The 23,009-nt window shown below is 38.0% G+C and overlaps 1 protein-coding gene across 4 annotated transcripts in view; it reads right to left on the minus strand.

Annotated features, from left to right (window-relative positions):
• Nucleotides 1-23,009, minus strand: part of LANCL1 (LanC like glutathione S-transferase 1) — a 43,713-nt gene that overhangs the window by 18,385 nt on the left and 2,319 nt on the right. For all 4 annotated transcript variants that reach the window (XM_082467231.1, XM_082467232.1, XM_082467233.1 and 1 more), the window contains 2 exons: nucleotides 21,286-21,403; nucleotides 387-594 (listed from right to left, as the gene is read on the minus strand). In XM_082467231.1, coding sequence (XP_082323357.1) covers nucleotides 387-594; nucleotides 21,286-21,403 — 326 coding nt within the window. The remainder of the gene's footprint in view (nucleotides 1-386; nucleotides 595-21,285; nucleotides 21,404-23,009) is intronic.

Genomic DNA, 23,009 nt, shown 5'->3' on the forward strand with positions numbered 1-23,009 from the left:
GGCTTGTGGGCTCTAGAGCGCAGGCTCAGTAGTTGTGGCTCGCGGGCTCTAGAGCACAGGCTCAGTAGTTGTGGCGCATGGGCTTAGTTGCTCCGCAGCATGTGGGATCTTCCCGGACCAGGGCTCAAACCCGTGTCCCCTGCCTTGGCAGGCGGATTCTTAACCACTGTGCCACCAGGGAAGCCCAGTGTCATTATACCTTGCAATAAAATAAGGATTATAATGGTTGTTCCTTAACTACAACTCAGGAATAATGTGATTGATCAAATGACAGCAGTAAGATTTACTGCTGAGAGAAAAGTAAATTCAATAGTGTTCTTTTGCTAACACACACAGAATTAAGGCATAATGTTTAGATAATAATTCTCAGAAAGAAACATGATTACCGGGTGATGCAGTCTTCTGCCCGCTTCTCATTGTTCATCTTGTGATGCACCACAGCAGCCACTGCCAGGGGACCCCCATCCCCACACAGGAAGGTGATGGAATGCTTGGTCAAACAGTTCAGACTTTGCTTTACATAGCCATGTGCCATCTGTAGGTAGGCAGGGTCCCCAAACACATCGTAGAGGTGTAAGTAAAGCACAGCAATACCTGAAAAGCGAAAAGAAAATCATGTACAGATGAGGAAAGAGCAGTTGACTGTATTATTTTGGTGTACTGTCTACTCAGCAGTGTTGATTTTTGATAAGCTATAACAAATACGTAAATTATCTGGAAGTTCAGATGACCTTAGTCTAGACTCTGCTTTATTACTAAGCAGCTCAAAGAACCGTAGGCAGACACTTCCTTGTTCTCAGTTTGCTCATCATTACAACTCTAAATTAAAATAGGAACTCTAAGAACTGTAAACCCAAGTTTAATATTAATCCTTGTTGCACTCTGGCTATTGTACTGATGTATTTATTCTTTTTGATGGTTAAAATGATAGGTAATCAACCTTTGGTAAATAATCACCTATTTATTTTACAAATAATAATTTACTTAATAATAAACAAGAAATGTTTGTTCTTATGAGTTAAAGAAATTCAAAGACTAGGGAATGAAAAACTAGATTTTTCTTTATATAGAAGATCATTTTTTGCATGAGAAGATAGGTAGAGTAACCAAATCCTCTATCCCAGTATTGTTCCAGGCAGGGGATTATAAGAAAACTATTAAGTTATTTGAGATCTAAGAAAATATACTCAGTTTCCCAATTTTTTTTTTCCACTGTCAGGGACCCAGCCGCTTTAGGAACTATACCAGAAAAGCTGCCAATGCCTTTTGCGTTGGGCTTTACTTGATTTGCTTCTTATCCTACTCTTGAAGCCTGCTATATGTAAGTGAGGCCATGTCTGCATGTCCTCATTCCAAATGCCTGTCACAGTAGATAGAGCCTTTCCTCTGAAGCTGACTAGTCTCAGGGCAGACTCAAAGATGTGGGGTTGGGAGCCTGCCTGCCTGCAGCATTTCCAGAAACTCATTTCTCCCCTTAAAGTACATTTTCCATCTCATTTACCATTTTTAGAAGACACAGAACCTCTGTTTAAATCTAAATTAACAGAGCCAATCTCTTTATGGATTTCAATGCAGTAAAAATGCAGTTTGCAAAATTACTTTTCACTGTACTGAGGACAATTTTAAATTTAGATAGTTTTCTTATCTTGCATGGGTAATTTCCAAAGCTTTGTGCTGTAGACAATTCAATTTCACATGTATATTAAGGCCAAATTTTTATTTTCTGCCAAAGTTAATAACCTTGTCTACTCTTTCAAAGTGACTTGGTGTTAGTAATTCTACAAGCTGCTGGTCAGATGTACCAATACTTAAGCTTTGTAGACATAAGGGTACAAAACCTGTACGTGGGTAAGAAAAAAAATTCTCCTTTTCACAAATGATCAATGTCAAGAGCTTCTTCTAGAATTAGGTCCTTAATAGGCTTCATCTCCATCCATACCAGGCATCTGCAGGCAATCCGTTTAAATTGTTACCCTTTCATTTCCTCCTGTTCCCATCACTGCCTGTACTCCCCTAATTAAGTTATGTAGGCACCGAAGCCAGATAATGACATGACTGAGATCTGAGAAAATAAAAAGTGATTAAATACAAGCCCAATGATTGTTTTCCTTTTCAGACCTTTGTCTCTTATTATCAACAATTCCTCTTGGCCTAAACATTTAACAAACAAAACCCATTAAGGTGTGCAATTTTAAGGTTTGATGCATTTCTCATGAAAAACAGGTAATCATTTCTCAAGTCTCACAATATTTCATTTAGATGAAAATTTTTTTTTTTTTTCTTTTTGATCAGCAGAGAATTAGCTTTCCATCACCTCAGGTTCTATTTCTCTCTGTCTTTTTATTCTGGGCCTCTGTGTCTGCATATTTTGATTAAGCAATCTTCTGTAGGTTGTAGTTTACAGTGCCTACCTTCTTCCCTGCTACAAGACACTAAAGGATGAAAAGGGTTTCAAGTGAGGAGTGCTGCTGCCAAACAGAAAAATCCTCCTGGACAACCTTATTACAAATCAGTCTAGGTCAGGAAAATAAGACAAAATGCCTAAGTCAAAGACATTTAATGCCTCATCAATATTTTATACCCCAGGTGGCCTAATTTAATAATAGAAAAAATGGGGGAATTGCCTGTGACCAAATATCTTGAACTTGATTCTTATGATCTTCTAACCTTTGACAATATTCACGCATATAACAACACCTCTGCATAAATACTGAAGGCTGAGCGATAATTGGCAAGGTGGGAAATAAAAACACAACTTCAAGGGCTCTGCAGGGTAAACTCATCCAGTCCTTATGTGTACTCACAACCCTGGCCTCAGTCCATGCTTTTAAAAACTTTTTTCAAAACGTAATTTTTATCAAAATAAATTTGTCCTTCATGGAAGAAGTCAAACAGCACTATAAGGCTTAATACACATTTGCAGTCTCCTGCCCCAGTCTATTCCTGTCTCCCAGAAGCAACCACTTTCAATCATTTTATCTATTTCCTCTAGTATCTGCCTCCATATTTCTAATAATATGCTATGTACTTTCTCTTGATTTTTCTTTATCAGTTATTTTTGATTCACATTCCACTCTGGAAGATAAGGATTTAGCTCTTATAATAGACACTGCTAAGTGGTCCCCCCAAATCTATCTCCCTCTTCTCTAAACAATACTGCCCTGGATTTTAGCTAGGCACGTGGCAGCCCAGAACAGTCTCCTTTGCAGATGGGTATGGCCATGTGCATGGGTAAGTTCTGACCAATAAGACGTAGTGGGAATAATGGGGGTAAATTCAGAAAATGTTCTTGAAGGGAGGGGACCTGCCATTTCTCCCTTCCTGGCTGGAATGCAGATGTGATGGTGTAGCTGGAGCAGCCATTTTAGACCATGAAGTGGCAGCTCTGTGATGAGGATGGTAAAGCATCAAGTTCAAAGAAGCTTAGAACCCAAAGGACTGTGAAGCTGCCACACACCGATTGCTTTACACAAGACAGAAATTCTGTTGTGTTAAAGCCACTGTTATTTTAGGTACATTCCCCTTATGCTAGTAAGCCTACTCCTAAGGAATACCGCTCTCTTCAAAGCTGGGGAGGTAGGCTGAAGGTAGACCACATAGGGTCTTTATAAACCAGCTCAGGATTTTGGGTTTTATTTGAAAAGCACCATTTAAGAGCATAATTAAATTTGTGTTTTTAAAAGTTCACCGTAATTGAACTGTAAGGTTTGGAAAAGTGTATACAGAACAGTGGATGCAGGCGGAGCAATTTTAGGGAGGACAGTTCAGGAGCACAAGCGAGAGACAAGAGTAGTTGCAGTAGAGACGCCGTGAGACTGAACTGGAAAGATACTTGTCTTGGAAGGTAAAAGTCAACAGAACCTGGTGGGGAACGACTGAGAGGGAAATATCAAGATGACTCCCAGATGCCCAACTTCAACAGCTAGATGGGCAATGGTGCCATCCTCTGAGATGGCAAACACCTCTAGGGGAGGGCCAGGTTTGGGAGGGAAGATTACAGTTGTAACCATTCATAAACTCATCTCCAAATACGATTCCAGTCCCTAAAGGACATTTAATATAATGAGAAAGAATGTTTCTTACTGGCTTCTAGGATAACAACCATCAAAACTGGTCATGAGGCTCAATATAGGATGATGAACGGAGTTTAAACTTTTTAATGTTTTTTTTTCTTTAATCACAGAATGTTACTTAATCAGGAATATTCTTGGGCTTACATTTGAGCAGCAGATAAAATGTCCTTCTATACTGTTTGCTAAGCAAAAGGTAGACTAATCAAGATTTGCTTCCTTCTTTACCCCTTTCACCTCTTCTTCTAGACCAGAAAAGATTGAAATGAGATTTAAAATTGATTGCATTTAATTGTAAAAATATGCTCCAAATTGTTTCAGACTTTAGAATTATTTTGTTAAAAAAATGGAAGACCACCCTACCTTTTATGAATTTGGATGAAGTTTGACATTTTCATTGATATAAAATTTAAGTTAAATATTCTTCTATTTTTTAGCTGGTCCACTCCATGATAATGACTGTCACTAAGCCATGAAAACTAATGCTTTTTGGTCTTAATTTTACTATCTTGTCAGATTTGCTCATATATATGACTTAAACATTCTGACATATTTAAAAAAGAAAATAATCCACCTGAAGAGAGATATGCTGAGAAATCAGTAAAGCAAAATCGAATCCATTATTTTCCCATTAATTCTCAAGTCATTAAAGGTGACTTTACAATAAATATTTGGGATAATATCCTAATTCTGTTAAGTAATGAGTACTTTCCTTCAGGAACAAGAGATTATTCCTACTCTGGATGATGTCTTACTTTATTTCCCAAAGGGTATAGGAAAGTTGTTATAGAGATATCATCTCTATTTTACATGCAAAACCAGACAAATTTAAGTCATATCAGTAAAGCACCATTTAGAATTAAGCATGTGAAGTCAGTCATTGTTTTAGAAATGGTATGTTAATTCCGTAGTTATTCACAGCCTTGGAAGCTGACTTGATGGAGAAGGAACAGACAAGTGGGCAGAGTATCCGCTGTATCCCAGGGGAAAAAAAACACCATAAGGAAGTAGTTATGGGTGGGGTGTGGACTGAAAGGGGAGCTTCACTTGTGGGAAGCCCGAAATGGAGCAAAGGCAGAGAGTACTCCCAGCACGTGGAATTATCTGAGCGAATCCACGTAGACGAGACTAGAGGGTGACCTGGTTAGTAAGGCTGGACTCCTTGGGGGTTCAAATTATTAAAAACTAGACATAGAAATGTAGATCTGATGTTAACCTACTGTCAGTTTATGTAGAGGAGGAGTATTCAAAAACAGCATTTTTCAAAGATAAATGTGGCTATATGTGTTAGTCCAGGTCCTCTAAGATGGGACTGAATATATAAGACTTTATTAGGGACATATATAACATGAAGAGTACTGCAAGGCACCATACCAGCAATTGCATGCTTTGGCTTGGAAGTGACCTCTTCTGGTCCAGGGGGTCCACCCGGAGCCCCTGGACCAGAAGAGGTGGCCTCATCTAACTACAATGAAGTTGAGAGGTCTAATCCTCCCGGGACCCCAGAAGGAGAGTGGCAACCCGATATGGACGAGCACTAGAAGTGCCTAACACGGGGCCTGGCAGGGAGGTGGCAGAAAGAGGGAGCCAAACCTTGGACAGGTCAGGTTTGAGATGTTCATTAGACATCCAAGTGAAGATGTCAAGTAGGCAGCTGGATATATGAGTCTGAGTTCGGGGAAGAGAGGCTGGACAAATGTCCTCCAAAAAATAAAAAAAGAACCTACTTATCTCCTGTGATCTCAGAGGCCGGTAGAAACCCAGATATCTATTACTTTGATCTTATAACTCCTGGAGCCTGTTTGGTTGCTCAGAACTGCAGTGTCCAATGTGACAGACTCTAACCATAAGTATGTATAGAAACTTAAGTTACTTAAAGGTAAACACATTTAAAATTCAGTTTCTCAGTCACACTAGCCACATTTCAAATGCTTGATAGCCACATGTGGCTAGTGGCTGCTGCATGGACAGCAAAGAAACTATCCATCACAGCAGAATGGTCTAAGGACAGCACTGTTTTGAACACCAGGGACAGATGTCATTCTTTATAAGAAGTTCAGAATGTCCGGCACTGCCTCACAGCTCATCCTACGAATCTCTTGGTTTTGAAATGTTGAAAACTAATTTACTTGAAAGACAAAAACAAATAAAACTTTGCCGTAACAGGAATATGTCCTGGCTTTCAGTATGGAAGCTCTGAACCAGATTTTTTCTGTTCTGTTTCCTTCTGTAGCTACAACTCTGGGAAGGGAGGGTAAACTGTTTAGGGACACTTCTAAATCTGCAGTTTCCTTACTCAGCTCCTTATCTCCAGTAGTGCTATAAATATAGCCAGCTGTTGAGAAGTAATTAATACTAAGCCTTTGGATTTCTGAGGGATCATTAGTCCTATTCATCTTGACCAATCAAGACCTCGATGCATCTCAAATGTCTATGGAGATGATACAAATCTCCACAGATGTATGAAGCTCTCAAAGCACTTCTCTGTAATTCTGCATTTTAGAGATTATTCCTTAACATTATTCACTTATTTTACCACCAGCCTACACTGATGTAAAAACCTTTGCCATGGTACTTCAGATCTGCAAGTTATTTCCTTGTAGGTTAGGTGCTTTTGAAGACTCTCTTCATGTACTCTGGTGGGAAAAATCATGTTCAGATTAACGAGTACTGCTGGAGCCACTAGAGATGTTCAGCTAATGCCCAAGAATAGTTTTGAGTGATACGGAGACAAGAACTTCCTAAAGGCGGGGGCATGGGTTGTTCCAACCTAAGTTTCAAATAAACTGTTCCCTAGTTGAAACTTTAAAGGCTCATCAATTACTTAATTTTTTTTTTCCTTTCAGATTAATGGAAATGTAAGAAATGAAAGTTTTCTCTGATTAACCCCATACATCATGATCACCTGCTTTTTAAGCAGGTTGGCACTTTCTAATGTGTTATTCTGTAACTGTCTAAATTTTGTTTGTGTTTTGAGGGTGTGTGTTTCCATTTCTTCAGCTAAACGACAGGGTCTTCAGGGCAGGACTCCCGTTCCTAGTCACTGAAGTCACTCTCCACAAAGCCTGGGTGTAAACACCACAGGGACTAGTGCATCCAGTCAGTCTTCAGATGAAAGCCGGGCACACTGCTGCCTTTCCAAATACTCCAGTACTCTTAATACAGGTAATCTGGGGAGGAAACCAGTTGTGACTCCACACCCTTAATTTAATAATATTGGCCCAAACAAAGAAGTGGAAATGTAACTTAAAAAAGGCAGATGAGCACTCTGAAGATGTGTCTTCTTTTCTCTGTTATCTATTTCCAGAGCTAAACAGGAAAAGAGGTTAAAATTTAAAAAAAGGAGATATATACTTTCCTCCTTCCTTCCCTCAGTGCCCTGCAGTGTACTGCTTTGTAACTGTCAAATTAGGAAGTGCTCCTAGTCTTTTATTCAGACTACCATAATAGGTGATAACTCCTTCAGCATAGTAGTCATTAAGAAGCACGGGTTCAGGAATCACTGCCTGGGATTGAAGCCTAGCTCTGCCACTTCCCTGCTGTGTGATCTTACCCCACTTACTAAACCTTTCTGTGCCTGAGCATCTTTATCTATAAAATGAAAATAACAGTAGCTACTCCCAGTTACTGTACATCATTCTGATCAGTACAATAGTCCCTAGCACATAGTAACTACTCAATAAATGTCCAAACCCCATTAGACTGTGAATCTCCATGAGTGTTGAATGAGTCACTTCGTCTCATCACTGATGCCTGATCTAAAGGGACAGAAAGTACAGAGGGAACCATATTCTTCCTCTTCCCATTTCCTGCCTCTCTCCTCCCTCACTGGCTCCTCAGACTGGGGAGGATTAGCAAAGTGTTCCCTGTACATGTTGCCATCTTGAGCTTTCTGGGAGTCTTCCCGCATCAGGCGCTCTCTCTTCTCAATCCTGTTTCTCATGTCATAACCCATTCTTTGGCTGTCCAGATGTTCTTTGAGTCTAGGGAGGTAAATTCAAATTGGGTGCAATAAGAAGGAAGCCCACTTTATGTCCAGGTCTAAACAGTATGCTCTGTATTCTGCTTTACCAGGTGTAAAGTGAACATTCTGAGCCCTGTCTCATTTCTGAGTTCATGCTCAATTGCATCAGAGGTTGAAGGGAAAGAGATGTGACTGACTCTTTTACATCCTAAAAGACATGAAATGAGTTGGATTCCCACCCTTTCCCCATTCCACCTAGTTATGTTTGTTATTATTTTTAGTTTGCTTAGATGGTAGCTAGAGTAGTAACAGCAGGCCACTCTCCATTCATTCATTCAGTTGTTCATTCAACAGATATTTATTAAGCACCAACTATGGACCTGGCATTGTATTAACTGCTGAAGTTAATGGAATGAAAATGACAAGACATGGACTCAGTCTCCTGGTGCTGTCCGTAGAAGTCAAATGCTTAGATACGTCTTCCTTCTTTACCTCCTCCTACTTCTTCTGATCTATCTTCAAACATTCTCATCCTGCTCTGTGCTTCACCCAAGCACACTGGTGATATCAAAACCCTCCAGCTGTTTCAAGCTTGTGTCTCAGCCATTTAAGATTGCTGACAGCACAGTGATATCAGCACCATATAAAGTGCAGGCACAAAGAAAGCAGGCGACATTCTTGGTGCATTCATCTGTCTAGCAGTCACTGTGAAGAGCTCTAATAGACCCGGTGTAGATCCATGCCACTGATGCCTTCTGTTTGTCCTAGCAGTTTAGTACTTCTCATGAAGGTGAAGGACACTTGGTCAGGGCTCAAATTAGACAATGAAATGCTGGCTCTGATGAAGAGCTACTTATAAGAATATCAAATTGCAAAGAAAAGACACCTGGCCAGTGCAGTTCCTTTCAAACAAGTCTGGTATCTGCAGAAACTAAGACCCACATGCTAAAGCTGTAGCTCAGAGGCTATACATTTGGCAGATCAGAGGAACAGCATCTTGAAACACTTTAATAACTTGCACTTAGTGCGTGAGTTAATATTACTCTAGGGATTATGCTGCATATCCTCTCATTTAAAATGTTATCTAATACTTGAAAAGAGGAAATATATGCCAATCTTAGCCTCATTAACTTTGTGAGTTGGTTATAGAAGATTGGGTCATGTCTTCTAGAACTAAAGTCCCTAGAGTCTTGTGTGTATTTTTAAAGTGTGAGCTGATCATCATTTCCCTTGGGAATTATCATAGTTAAGAGTGGGAAAAAATGAAATTAAATGAGGGCTAGCACTTTCCCTCATTCTCTCTTAAAGATACTAGTGAGATCAGCCATCCCTTGGGTTTACTTAACTTTCCTACTTTGTTATCTGCGAGGGAAGCAATGTCTCCTACTAAATGCTTACTTCAAACACGAGAATACTTCATCTGCTCATTTAATCCTTTATAACAGCAATTCCTCACCAGTGTTTCATGTTTTCCATTTTATAAAGCACTTTAAAATCTTCTCCACCCTAGAACAGATATACTTCAAACAAAACCCAGGTGGCAGGGGGCGTCATGCTTGCTCTCTGGTGAGTCCCCAAAGATCCCTGGACACCACCTACCATCACTTAATAGCTGGCCTTTAGATTTGATCTTAAGGGGCTTCCATGCCTGCTATTTTTCTATACTGTCTGCTATATGCACAGGCATAAAGAACCAAATGGCTTCCCTTAGCCCCCAAACTGGGATCACGCAGCAAAGAATTCTTGAAAATCTACCAGGATAGGATTAAGGCTAAAAAAGAACAACTCAGTGCTTACTGCTGGTGTGTGTCATACATCAATATCATGATGCACTGCACTTCAGTGTATTAAATTTTATAAAGGAGGATTTCAGTGAAAAGAACTGAGACTGTTCATTTCAAACATCGCTTATTAACAGTTGCGAGAGCTACTGATTGCTTTCAGACTAGGGGTAATATTTTACTCAAGAAGATCCTCAACATGCCTTTTCAAATACAAGCAATTATGAGGAAAAGCTTCTGTTTTGGCCGAGTTAATTTTCTATCCTGAAACCACACTGAATATATTAATTCAGGATTAGGAAGGGGAAAAACACATTCTATGGAACAATGCTGGAGATTACACTTTTCTAGTTGCCAATGCCCATAAATCTTTCTAGGGTTTCCTCTATGTCCAGTCCCAAACAACTTTTTCCTGTAGACATTTTAATAGTAATTACTGTTGCGTGTCTAACAAGCCATGTTTCCCTCTAGCTTTCCAAATTCCTGTCATGTTTGAGCAGGGCTTATTCTGATTTTTTTTCCTTAAACACTTAAAATTGACTAGTCATTAGCCATTTCTGAAAAGTTTGTACATCATGAGTATCATCATGTAGGTATCACTCAAATTATTCCATCTTACAGCTTATGTGTAGATCTTCTTCACTTATAAAATGCACGGAGTAAACCAGAACGTAGGAGTGGAGAGTAAACAACACACATACACACACACACTCACACTCTCATGGGGTAAAGAGCACGGCTCTAAAGCCAGGCTTGCTGCAACGAATCTTATCTTTGGCACTTACTAGCTGTGTAACCATGAACAAGGTGCTCAGCTTCACTTTGCTTCAGTTATCTCATCTGTGAAATCAGGATGTGAATGGTATCCACACCACAGAGTTGTTTTGAGATTTAGATGTGTTATTTAATGCAAAGCACTTACATCAGTGCCTGGCGTTAACATTAGTTACTGGCATACATGCACACACTCTCTGGCTCCCGTCATTCAAATGTCAATCCTATTAACATTTTATTAACAAGAATCATGTTTTAATCTTTACTCCTGTCTTTCCACAGTCAAATGATCACAAAACTGCATACTGATGATCCTCATTCCTTTAGGAGCCAAAATTCAATGTATTTTATTATTAAAGTATTGAATTCTTGTTTTTTGAACATTAATGTATAGTAATAATTTGTTAAGTCTCAATTACTAACTGAAAAATGGATTATTCATGACACTTCATTCCTGAATAAATAACAGAGAGGATTTACAGTAATAACTGCTTCATTTGCAAATATGAGACAGCTGTGGGGTTTAAAAAATTCTTCCTTCCTTTCCTTCCGAAGGGTCAAGGCATTTTACCTCTCTGCTGTGAACAAAAAAAAGGTAGAAGCCAAGAATACGGCTTATAAAACTGCACTATGACAACCCACATGTATAAATAAATATGCAGGCTTTGGAGAAGATGATGTCTGAATCCTATTAAAAGCTTATGTTAACCACTCTCATCACTGTATTATATCCTCTGCTTCATTTAAAAATAAAAGCCAAGATAATTTCAGCTGTAAAATAGTTTGTGAAACGAATGTTAACTTTCTAAAGCAATGATTTGCTCCTTTTAAATTTCAACTTAAACTTGTATGTATCACCCTTACCAATAAAGCATTATAGTGTTTTCTAAAGCACATACAACACACAGAGGTGCTCTAGCAGAAATTCCAATAAGTACCCTGTCACTAACTGTCTCAATTTTTGCTGGAAAAAAACAAAAAACAGAAAATGGAAAAAGATGACATGAGTCCAGTTTTTCAGTTTGAAGTACATATGTAACATTAAAAACATATGGATGCTTCCTCTCTTCACTAAAACTCTTTCAAGATCAAGTGAGTAACTGAGACAAATCTAGGCATAGCATGAATGAGGTATGATGAAGTTGGGCAGCCTAGCTCTGTAGTTTTCTTTAGTCATGAACCAGAAACACAGACGCATTATTATGGGGTGTACTATGGATTGATAAATGTTTCAAACAAATTAAGGATTTTGAACTACAATCCTGCAGCCTGTGGACCACATTCACAGAAACATGGACAAGATGACAAGGCAGAGGGCTATGTAGCAGATGAAGGAACAAGATAAAACCCCAGAAAAACAACTAAATAAAGTGGAGATAGGCAACCTTCCAGAAAAAGAATTCAGAATAATGATAGTGAAGATGATACAGGACCTTGGAAAAAGAATGGAGGCAAAGATTGAGAAGATACAAGAAATGTTTAATAAAGACCTAGGAGAATTAAAGAACAAACAAACAGAGATGAACAATACAATAACTGAAATGAAAAATACACTAGAAGGAATCAATAGCAGAATAACTGAGGCAGAAGAACGGAAAAGTGACCTGGAAGACAAAATAGTGGAATTCACTGCTGCGGAACAGAATAAAGTAAAAAGAATAAAAAGAAATGAAGACAACCTAAGAGACCCCTGGGACAACATTAAACGCAACAACATTCACATTATAGGGGTCCCAGAAGGAGAAGAGAGAGAGAAAGGACCAGAGGAAATATTTGAAGAGATTATAGTTGAAAACTTCCCTAAAATGGGAAAAGAAATAGCCTCCCAAGTCCAGGAAGCACAGAGAGTCCCATACAGGATAAACCCAAGAAGAAACATGCCGAGACACATAGTAATCAAATTGGCAAAAATTAAAGACTAAGAAAAATTATTGAAAGCAGCAAGGGAAAAGTGACAAATAACATACAAGGGAACTCCCATAAGGTTAACAGCTGATTTCTCAGCAGAAACTCTACAAGCCAGAAGGGAGTGGCACGATATACTTAAAGTGATGAAAGGGAAGAACCTACAACCAAGATCACTCTACTCAGCAAGGATCTCATTCAGACTCGATGGAGAAACCAAAAGCCTTACAGACAAGCAAAAGCTAAGAGAATTCAGCACCACCAAACCAGCTCTACAACAAATGCTAAAGGAACTTCTGTAAGTGGGAAACACAAGAGAGGAAAAGGACCTACAAAAACAAACCCAAAACAATTAAGAAAATGGTAATAGGAACATACATATCAATAATTACTTTAAACATGAATGGATTAAATGCTCCAACCAAAAGACACAGGCTTACTGAATGGATACATAAACAAGACCCATATATATGCTGTCTATAAGAGACCCACTTCACACCTAGGGACACATACAGACTGAAAGTGAGGGGATGGAAAAAGATATTCCATGCAAATGGAAATCAAAAGAAAGCTGGAGTAGCAATACTCATATCAGATAAAATAGACTTTAAAATAAAGAGTATTACAAGGGACAAAGAATGACACTGCATAATGATCAAGGGATCAATCCAAGAAGAAGATATAACAATTGTAAATATTTATGCACCCAACATAGGAGCACCTAAATATATAAGGCAACTGCTAACAACTGTAAAAGAGGAAATCGACAGTAACACAATATTAGTGGGGGACTTTAACACCTGACTTACACCAATGGACAGATCATCCAAAATGAAAATAAATAAGGAAACAGAAGCTTTAAATGACACAACAGACTAGATAGATTTAATTGATATTTGTAGGACATTCCATCCAAAAACAGCAGATTACACTTTCTTCTCAGGTGCGCTCGGAACATTCTCCAGGATAGATCACATCTTGGGTCACAAATCAAGCCTCAGTAAATTTAAGAAAATTCAAATCATATCAAGCATCTTTCCTGACCACAACACTATGAGATTAGAAATGAATTACAGGGAAAAAAATGTAAAAAACACAAACACATGGAGGCTAAACAATACGTTACTAAACAACCAAGAGATCACTGAAAAAATCAAAGAGAAAATCAAAATATACCTAGAGACAAATGACAATGAAAACACGACGATCCAAAACCTAAGGGATGCAGCAAAAGCAGTTCTAAGAGGGAAGTTTATAGCTATAAAAGCCTACCTCAAGAAACAAGAAAAAGCTCAAGTAAACAATCTAACCGTTCACCTCAAGGAACTAGAAAAAGAAGAACAAACAAAACCCAAAGTTAGCAGAAGGAAAGAAATCATAACGATCAGAGCAGAAATAAATGAAATAGAAACAAAACAATAGCAAAGATCAATAAAACTAAAAGCTGGTTCTTTGAGAAGATAAACAAAATTGATAAACCATCAGCCAGACTCATCAAGAAAAAGAGGGAGAACACTCAAATCAATAAAATTAGAAATGAAAAAGGAGAAGTTACAACAGACACCGCAGAAATACAAAACATCCTAAGAGACTACTACAAGCAACTCTATGCCAATAAAATGGACAACCTGGAAGAAATGGACAAGTTCTTAGAAAGGTATAAACTTCCAAGACTGAACCAGGAAGAAGCAGAAAATATGAACAGACCAATCACAAGTAATGAAATTGAAACTGTGATTAAAAATCTTCCAACAAACAAAAGTCCAGGACCAGATGGTTTCACAGGTGAATTCTATCAAACATTTAGAGAAGAGCTAACACCTATCCTTCTCAAACTCTTTCAAAAAATTGCTGAGGAAGGAACACTCCCAAACTCATTCTATGAGGCCACCATCACCCTGATACCAAAACCAGACAAAGATGTCACAAAAAAAGAAAATTACAGACCAATATCACTGATGAATATAGATGCAAAAATCCTCAACGAAATACGAGCTAACAGAATCCAACAACACATTAAAAGGATCATACACGATGATCAAGTGGGTTTTATCCCAGGGATGCAAGGATTCTTCAATATATGCAAATCAATCAATGTGATACACCATATTAAGAAACTGAAGAATAAAAACCATATGATCATCTCAATAGATGCAGAAAAAGCTTTTGACAAAATTCAACACCCATTTATGATAAAAACTCTCCAGAAAGTGGGCATAGAGGGAACCTACCTCAACATAATAAAGGCCATATACGACAAACCCACAGCAAACATCATTCTCACTGGTGAAAAACTGAAAGCATTTCCTCTAAGATCAGGCACGAGACAAGGATGTCCACTCTCACCACTATTATTCAACATAGTTTTGGAAGTCCTAGCCATGGCAATCAGAGAAGAAAAAGAAATAAAAGGAATACAAATTGGAAAAGAAGAAGTAAAACTGTCACTGTTTGCAGATCACATGATACTATACATAGAGAATCCTAAAAGTGCCACCAGAAAACTACTAGAGCTAATCAATGAATTTGGTAAAGTTGCAGGATACAAAATTAATGCACAGAAATCTCTTGCATTCCTATCACATAATGATGAAAAATCTGAAAGAGAAATTAAGGAAACACTCCCATTTACCACTGCAACAAAAAGAATAAAATACCCAGGAAAAAACCTACCTAGGGAGACAAAAGATCTGTATGCAGAAAACTATAAGACACTGATGAAAGAAATTAAAGATGATACAAAGAGATGGAGAGATATACCATGTTCTTGGATTGGAAGAATCAACATTGTGAAAATGACTCTACTACCCAAGGCAGTCTACAGATTCAATGCAATCCCTATCAAATTACCAACGGCATTTTTTACGGAACTAGAACAAATCATCTTAAAATTTGTATGGAGACACAAAAGACCCCGAATAGCCAAAGCGGTCTTGAGGAAAAAAAACGGACCTGGAGGAATCAGACTCCCTGACTTCAGACTATACTACAAAGCTACAGTAACCAAGACAATATGATACTGGCACAAAAACAGAAACATAGATCAATGGAACAAGATAGAAAGCCCAGAGATAAACCCACGCACCTATGGTCAACTAATCTATGACAAAGGAGGCAAGGATATAAAATGGAGAAAAGACAGTCTCTTCAATAAGTGGTGCTGGGAAAACTGGACAGCTACATGTAAAAGAATGAAACTAGAACACCATACACAAAAATAAACTCAAAATGGATTCGAGACCTAAATGTAAGACCGAACACTGTAAAACTCTTAGAGGAAAACATAGGAAGAACACTCTTTGACATAAATCACAGCAAGATCTTTTTTGATCCACCTCCTAGAGTAATGGAAATAAAAACAAAAATAAACAAATGGGACCCAATGAAACTTCAAAGCTTTTGCACAGCAAAGGAAACTATAAACAAGACGAAAAGACAACCCTCAGAATGGGAGAAAATATTTGCAAAGGAATCAACAGACAAAGGATTAATCTCCAAATTATATAAACAGCTCATGCAGCTCAATATTAAAGAAACAAACAACCCAATCCAAAAATGGGCAGAAGACCTAAATAGTCATTTCTCCAAAGACATACAGATGGCCAAGAAGCACATGAAAAGCTGCTCAACGTCACTAATTATTAGAGAAATGCAAATCAAAACTACAATGAGGTATCACTTCACACCAGTTAGAATGGGTGGGCATCATCAGAAAATCTACAAACAACAAATGCTGGAGAGGGTGTGGAGAAAAGGGAACTCTTGCACTGTTGGTGGGAATGTAAATTGATACAGCCACTATGGAGAACAGTATGGAGGTTCCTTAAAAAACTAAAAATAGAATTACCATATGATCCAGCAATGCCATTACTGGGCATATACCCAGAGAAAACCATAATTCAAAAAGACACATGGGGGCTTCCCTGGTGGTGCAGTGGTTGAGAATCTGCCTGCCAATGCAGGGGACACGGGTTCGAGCCCCGGTCTGGGAAGATCCCACATGCCGCGGAGCAACTGGGCCCGTGAGCCACGATTACTGAGCCTGTGCGTCTGGAGCCTGTGCTCCGCAACAAGTGAGGCCGCGATAGTGAGAGGCCCGCGCACCGCGATGAAGAGTGGCCCCCGCTTGCCACAACTAGAGAAAGCCCTTGCACAGATACGAAGACCCAACACTGCCAAAAGTAAATAAATAAATAAATTTAAACTGCTCTGCAACATACTAATTAAGTCTGGGACCCGATTCTCAGATTTAAAAAAAAAAAAAAAAAAAAGACATGCACCCCAATGTTCATTGCAGCACTATTTACAATAGCCAGGTCATGGAAGCAACCTAAATGCCCATCAACAGACGAATGGATAAAGAACTTGTGTTACATATATACAATGGAATATTACTCAGCCATGAAAAGAACGAAATTGAGTCACTTGTTGAGACGTGGATGGACCTAGAGACTGTCATACAGAGTGAAGTAAGTCAGAAAGGGAAAAACAAATATTCTATATTAATCCATGTATGTGGAACCTAGTAAAATGGTACAGATGAACCGGTTTGCAGTTGCAGAAGTTGAGACACAGATGTAGAGAACAAACATATGGACACCAAGGGGGGAAAACCACAGTGGGGTGGGGATGGTGGTGTGCTGAATTGGGCGATTGGGATTGACATGTATCCACTGATGTGTATAAAGTTGATGACTAATAAGAACCTGCAGTATAAAAAAACAAACAAAAAAAACTACTAATACTAAATTTTCTTTGGGTTATTTGTATGGAAATATGTTAATATAAATGTTTCAGATATTATATGAAATTTCTAAAAATCTTGTATGTTCTGGTATAATGTTATAAGTCATAATTCTAGTTATTACTTTAAAATGTACATCTCAGAAATAACTAAAACAAAACAAAACAAAACAAAACAAATTAAGGACTTTATATCCCTGTAAGAAGCAAACAAGACTTGAGAGGAAGCAGAAGGGGAGGCAGAGAGCTGGTTAATCAAGCTGAGAAAACAATAATGTTTCCCAGTATCAAATTTAGAACCTGTTGTAGCCCCTTTGTAAATTGAAATTACACTTGGCTCTACAAAAATTATTTATGATTTGGCATTTCTATAATACTTCCTTTCTATGGCAGGCTTTATGAAAAGACTATTACTTACTGCAATAAGCAAATGAACTTAAAAATGAGTAAGAAATTTTCAATCAAAATCAAATATCAATTTCCCTAGAAATACAGAGCAGGCAAAATATTGCTTAGCAAATTTCAAATATTTATAGACATTGGTAAAGTTATCCTTATAAAAATTTCCCCGAAGTGGGCAGAAGCTAGAGATCCTTTGGCAGATGAAAAAATTGTGTCTTGCTGTCTAAATACTCTGTGCAAGCACAGGAACAAAAAAGGATCATTTTTTTTGTTATACAGAACTTATAGCAGAGATTGCTAGGTCTTACCCCCAAATCCATGCTCCTCTTTCCTTTAGTAACAGAACCTCAGGTAACAGACTACATTCACCATCCTTTCTTGCTAAGGGGTATGAATATGTGACTATGCTCCAGCCAATGCAAAGAAAGTAGAATTGAAATGCTGAGTGCGACTTCCAGGAAGTCTTTTTAAAGGGAAGAAATGCATTCGTCTTTGCCTCTTTTTACTCCCTGCAGCCTTGAAAAGCCGATGTAATGGCTGGATATTCAGTCACTATTTGGCCGAGGGTTAGAAGCCAGTGGCTGAGGGATGATGTAGCAGAAAGAAAGGAGCCTGGGTTCCTTTTGACATCCTGAGGCCATCATAGCAGCCCTGGACCCCCTCCCTCTGGCTTTCTTTTATATTAGAGGAAAAAAAAAACAAAACAAAAACTTCTATCTTATTTAAGTCACTGTAATTTTGATTATTTTGGGTATATGCAACTGAACCCAATCCTATTCCAAAACCAAGCCTATCTGAATCAGCATAAATATCAGACCATACTTCCACTGGGGAATGAAACTTAACAAAATAAGATGGTAATTTAAGGTTCTAGTTGTAACAGTCATGTAGTTTCTTAAATAAACTATGTGTTGTATGCAAAAGCTTTCATTGCATACTGACAACAAATGCTTAATAAACATGAATGCTGAAGAAGAAAATAAAGTTTTAAAGGATTTCTACAATTAGTATTTCCCAAAGTAATATTATTTTGGACAAGTTAATAACAAGAGCAAATAATAAGTTAATATTTATAGAAATATGACCCTAAATTTGGGGAACAAAGTTAAAAATATATAATCCCCTTTTCCTCAAAAGTATTACTTTTTGAAAGATAATGAAGGCACTTCCCTGGTGGCGCAGAGGTTAAGGATCTGCCTGCCAATGCAGGGGACACGGGTTCGAGCCCTAGTCCGGGAAGATCCCACATGCCGTGGAGCAACTAAGCCCGTGTGCCACAACTGCTGAGCCCACGTGCCACAACTACTGAAGCCTGTGGGCCTAAAGCCCGTGCTCCGCAACAAGAGAAGCCACCGCAGTGAGAAGCCTACACACTGCAATGAAGAGTAGCCCCTGCTCGCCGCAACCAGAGAAAGCCCAGGCGCGGCAACGAAGACCCAACGCAGCCAAAAATAAATAAATAAATAAATAAATTTTTTTAAAAAAAGAAAGATAATGAGGCACAAAAAGTAACATACAAAGCCACACATAATTATGTAAACACTGCTGTGAGACATAACACCAAGTATTTTTATTGTGTTAAGATGTTTGTGAATGTATTTTTGGTAATAAAATAGCAGTTATGAATAGATGATACTTGATAAGACATAATATAATGGGAGGAAAAGGTATTATGATTTTCTGCGGTTGAATCAGCTTTAGTTTCTCATGCAACTCAGAGTTTTATGCTATTCAGATGCAACACTGCACAGGAAAGCATTTTACTTATCAAAACACTGGAGGAGACTCCATTTTATGTGGGAACAATGGCTTTTTAACAGTGCTTGATGGGGAGACATTAGGAACCTTGCCTTGAAAGCCATTAGCAAATTTATCTAGAAAATTTTATGCCACATCATAAAGTAACCAGCAACTGAAGACATCCTAAACTGCTTAGTATGCCAATTGCCCCTAAGAGCTGCTTTCAGGAGACAGCAATGAGTATTATAGATACTGAAGCATAAAAAGTTGAAGGACATGGGCAATTCAAAGAAAATGATGCCAAAAACTCCATAGTGCCAAAAAAATTTAAACAAACTTGCATTTTACTTTGGAGTAACATTTTTTTTTTTCTATTTCCAAGTAAATTTTAACTTTGTTTCTCAACTAGCCCTGCCAATAGAGGAGCTTTTCCTTACACTGCCAAACTATCAATTCAAACTTGAAATCAATCACCACTTCTTCTTCTCCTAAAGCAAGCAAGTACCTTATAATATATAATAAATAATATAAGCTCACCTGAAGCGGGTGAGTTAGAGATTTAAGTCATTCTTTTAACAATCAGTTATGGAATTAAATCTAGCCATCTGTCTCAGTTGTCCTGTTTTATTCAAATCCTCATAATTTAAAATAAAGAACAGTAATGCTCATTAATGAGATTCATCTACCAATTACTGCTCAACTGGGACACAGCAGCTACTCAATAAATGACAGCTGTTGCTATAATGTCTCTTGAAGCAAAATACTTTCATTTTATTCTCACCTTAACATTTCTTGTGTTAAGCTTCTAAGATCTACAAAAATCATAAAACTAAACTATAAAAGGGAGGGTCCAACACTATTTAGTCTATTCCTTTTATTTTATAAAATACTGACCTTAAACGTCCCTGAGAGATTATAATTTTACTGATTGTATCTGCCTTCCCCATCCTCGTAAGAAAGAAATCAGTTGCCATAACTGAGAGGATTGCTAGGAGACTGCTATTAGTAAATTCCTCTCAGAAAAGCTCTCAAAGTATGCTCTAAGGATGACCATCTACATCAAGACCGCTGAGGCTTGCAAACTGCAGATTCCTGGCCTGTTCAAGACTACCGAAGCAGAATCTTGCTGTGAAGCCCAGGAACATGCATGTTTATGATAAGCATCATTGCCTTAAAATCAAATCCAAACTCCTTAAGCTGAAAACCTATTCCTCCTTGTCTGCTTTTCAGAGTAACTGGGAAACACTAAGTCTCTAAATTGTGCTTTCTTCAAGATTAGAAAGCTGTCTATCTCTCTGTATTAGTAAGCTAGCTGCAGTTATTCAACTTTCCTTTGGTTTCTCTCGCTCTCACTTTTTTGATATTTATGTACTATTTCCTCCCAAACTTTCTCAACCCCTCAATGACCAGTAAAACAGTGAATGTACACCAACCAGCAACAACTATACTGGAGGATTAGCTCACGGAATCTATACTCTACCCTGAGTTCCTGTATGGAGCCCTGTTATGCGGTAACGTGAAAAAAAAAAGACAATTCTGGACATGTTTTATTTTCCGTGGGCAAATTCCTCTGTTTCATGCACTGCATTTTGGGAATCTTCCCAACTCTTCCCACTGAAATTCCATCTCTGAATTAACTATGTAATGCTGAACATCAATTTTTCTCCCAAGTATGGCAGCCATCCAAATTTGTGTCAGGCGTGAATTACAGGAATATGCTTACCCTGCCCTAAATTCTGAGCACTGTTAAAGATCCAGAAGATACCCAGGTTAGGCTGAGAGCACAGCATTCTCCCCAGAAGCAATTACTCCCTCTGCAGTTGCAGGAAGCATTTAAGGGTGCAGCATTCAGCCAGACAGCTCTCCTCTACCACGCTTATGCCAGTTCACAGTCAGCACTTCATACCTGCCCAGCCAGTGTAAACAGTGCTATCCCGAGGGTCTGCTGACTTTAGGCCTCTCTCCATTCGCTGAAGAAGCTCTCGAATCTTATTGTTCAGGCGTTGTGAGAACTCAGTAGTCAGCTGTAGGTATTAAAGGGAAAACAAATATCAAAAAATAGGGGGCACTGGGTGTCCTGGACTATATAGGCTATTAAAAATAGGAGGGTACTTCATTTCCACTTAAGCTACATTTTTTTTGCCTAAGAGAACTGGACAATTACTTTATTCTTAAACAAGAACAAATTAACAAAACTTAAAAGTACTACTGTGTTTTCTTACTCAAGTTGGGAAATATTTTTGATGTAACTTAAATGTTTTACATAAAATTTTTAGTTAAATACTAAAATAGACTGCCAGTGATAAACTGGATCATAGTAGTTTCCACCTACTAAGAATCATCTATTATTTAAACCAATATTTTTTATTATAATAAAAGTCATTTTATTAAACTAAGCACAAATCAGAAAATGTCTGCTGTTTTCAAGCCACTGGAGTTTTAGTATTCAAGCAGCAGCAATGTTAATCCCCTAAAGAAACATTCTAATTGCTTCTGTTATTTGAAAAATGAGGATAAACATTTATAAAAAATCCATTTATAAAAAATGTATAAACATTTTAAAAAATTGTAAAAGTAGCATAAGAAAAGCAAAATAAATTCACAGATATCAGGAGCCTCCAGCAGAGTGGAAAGAACATCAGACCAAGTATCAAAAACCCATGCCCAGCACAGTGCCCAGAAGGCTTGGGGCCTCCTAAATACTGCTCAGTGAATGTGCCCGGCTACATCCTTATCCACTATTAGCTGAGTGACCATGTTCAACCCATAACTCCTTTATGCTTCAGTTGCCTCTGTAAAGTCAGGATAATAATACCTGTCCCACCAATTTCAAAAGGTGCATTGAGGATCAAATGAGATTGTGTCTCTCATGTCTTTTGCATTCAGGGATGTAAATGTTGATATTTTTACTATTTTAAGCAGTCCAATGGTCTATAAAGAGTAATTTGGATATAGATTGAAAGCACACTGAGGCTGGGGTGTGGGGTTAGTGACATCCATATAAAGGCCCACATATGTGGCATAAACGGTGAGGCATACCGAATAATTATTTGTTCTAAAAGTAACTGAAAAATATTTTGAAAGTTCTGTATACACTGAATCATGAAGTATCTTAAAAGAGCATTTTAATGTATCCTTCCAATATTTTTAGGAATCTGCTGTGATTCCCAGACTTGGATTTCACAAAGCAGTAAAACTGTGAAATAATGTTGGTGAACATTACAAGGACACAGACATTTCATCACACAAGGACTGTAAAAACAAACCTAACTACTACCTGTTAGCATCATAACCTCATTTTTTAAAAAGGGCATTTAAAAACCGAAAAAAGTAGAAAAGGTGGTATCAGAATTATTAATAATAATAAAAGACATTAAGTTTTACTGGTACTCTTAAGAGTATCTCTGATAAGACAAATCAGACGATTAACCATATCTGGGTTATTTATTCTGAAGCACCACTATGATCCATTATTTCACTCTCTGAAGAATAAACCAGTGTTTGATGGACACACTCCCTTTATTTAACAATGTCTGCCAAGGGGTTAAGATTTCAACAAGCCTTAAAAATACATTTAGTAAGGTAAAATATACTTCAGTATTGATATAAAAGGTCTGTAAATCTCAACTA

The sequence above is a fragment of the Balaenoptera physalus genome (genome assembly GCF_965194825.1).
Source record: "Balaenoptera physalus genome assembly, chromosome: 6".
In the NCBI taxonomy this organism is placed as follows: domain Eukaryota; kingdom Metazoa; phylum Chordata; class Mammalia; order Artiodactyla; family Balaenopteridae; genus Balaenoptera; species Balaenoptera physalus.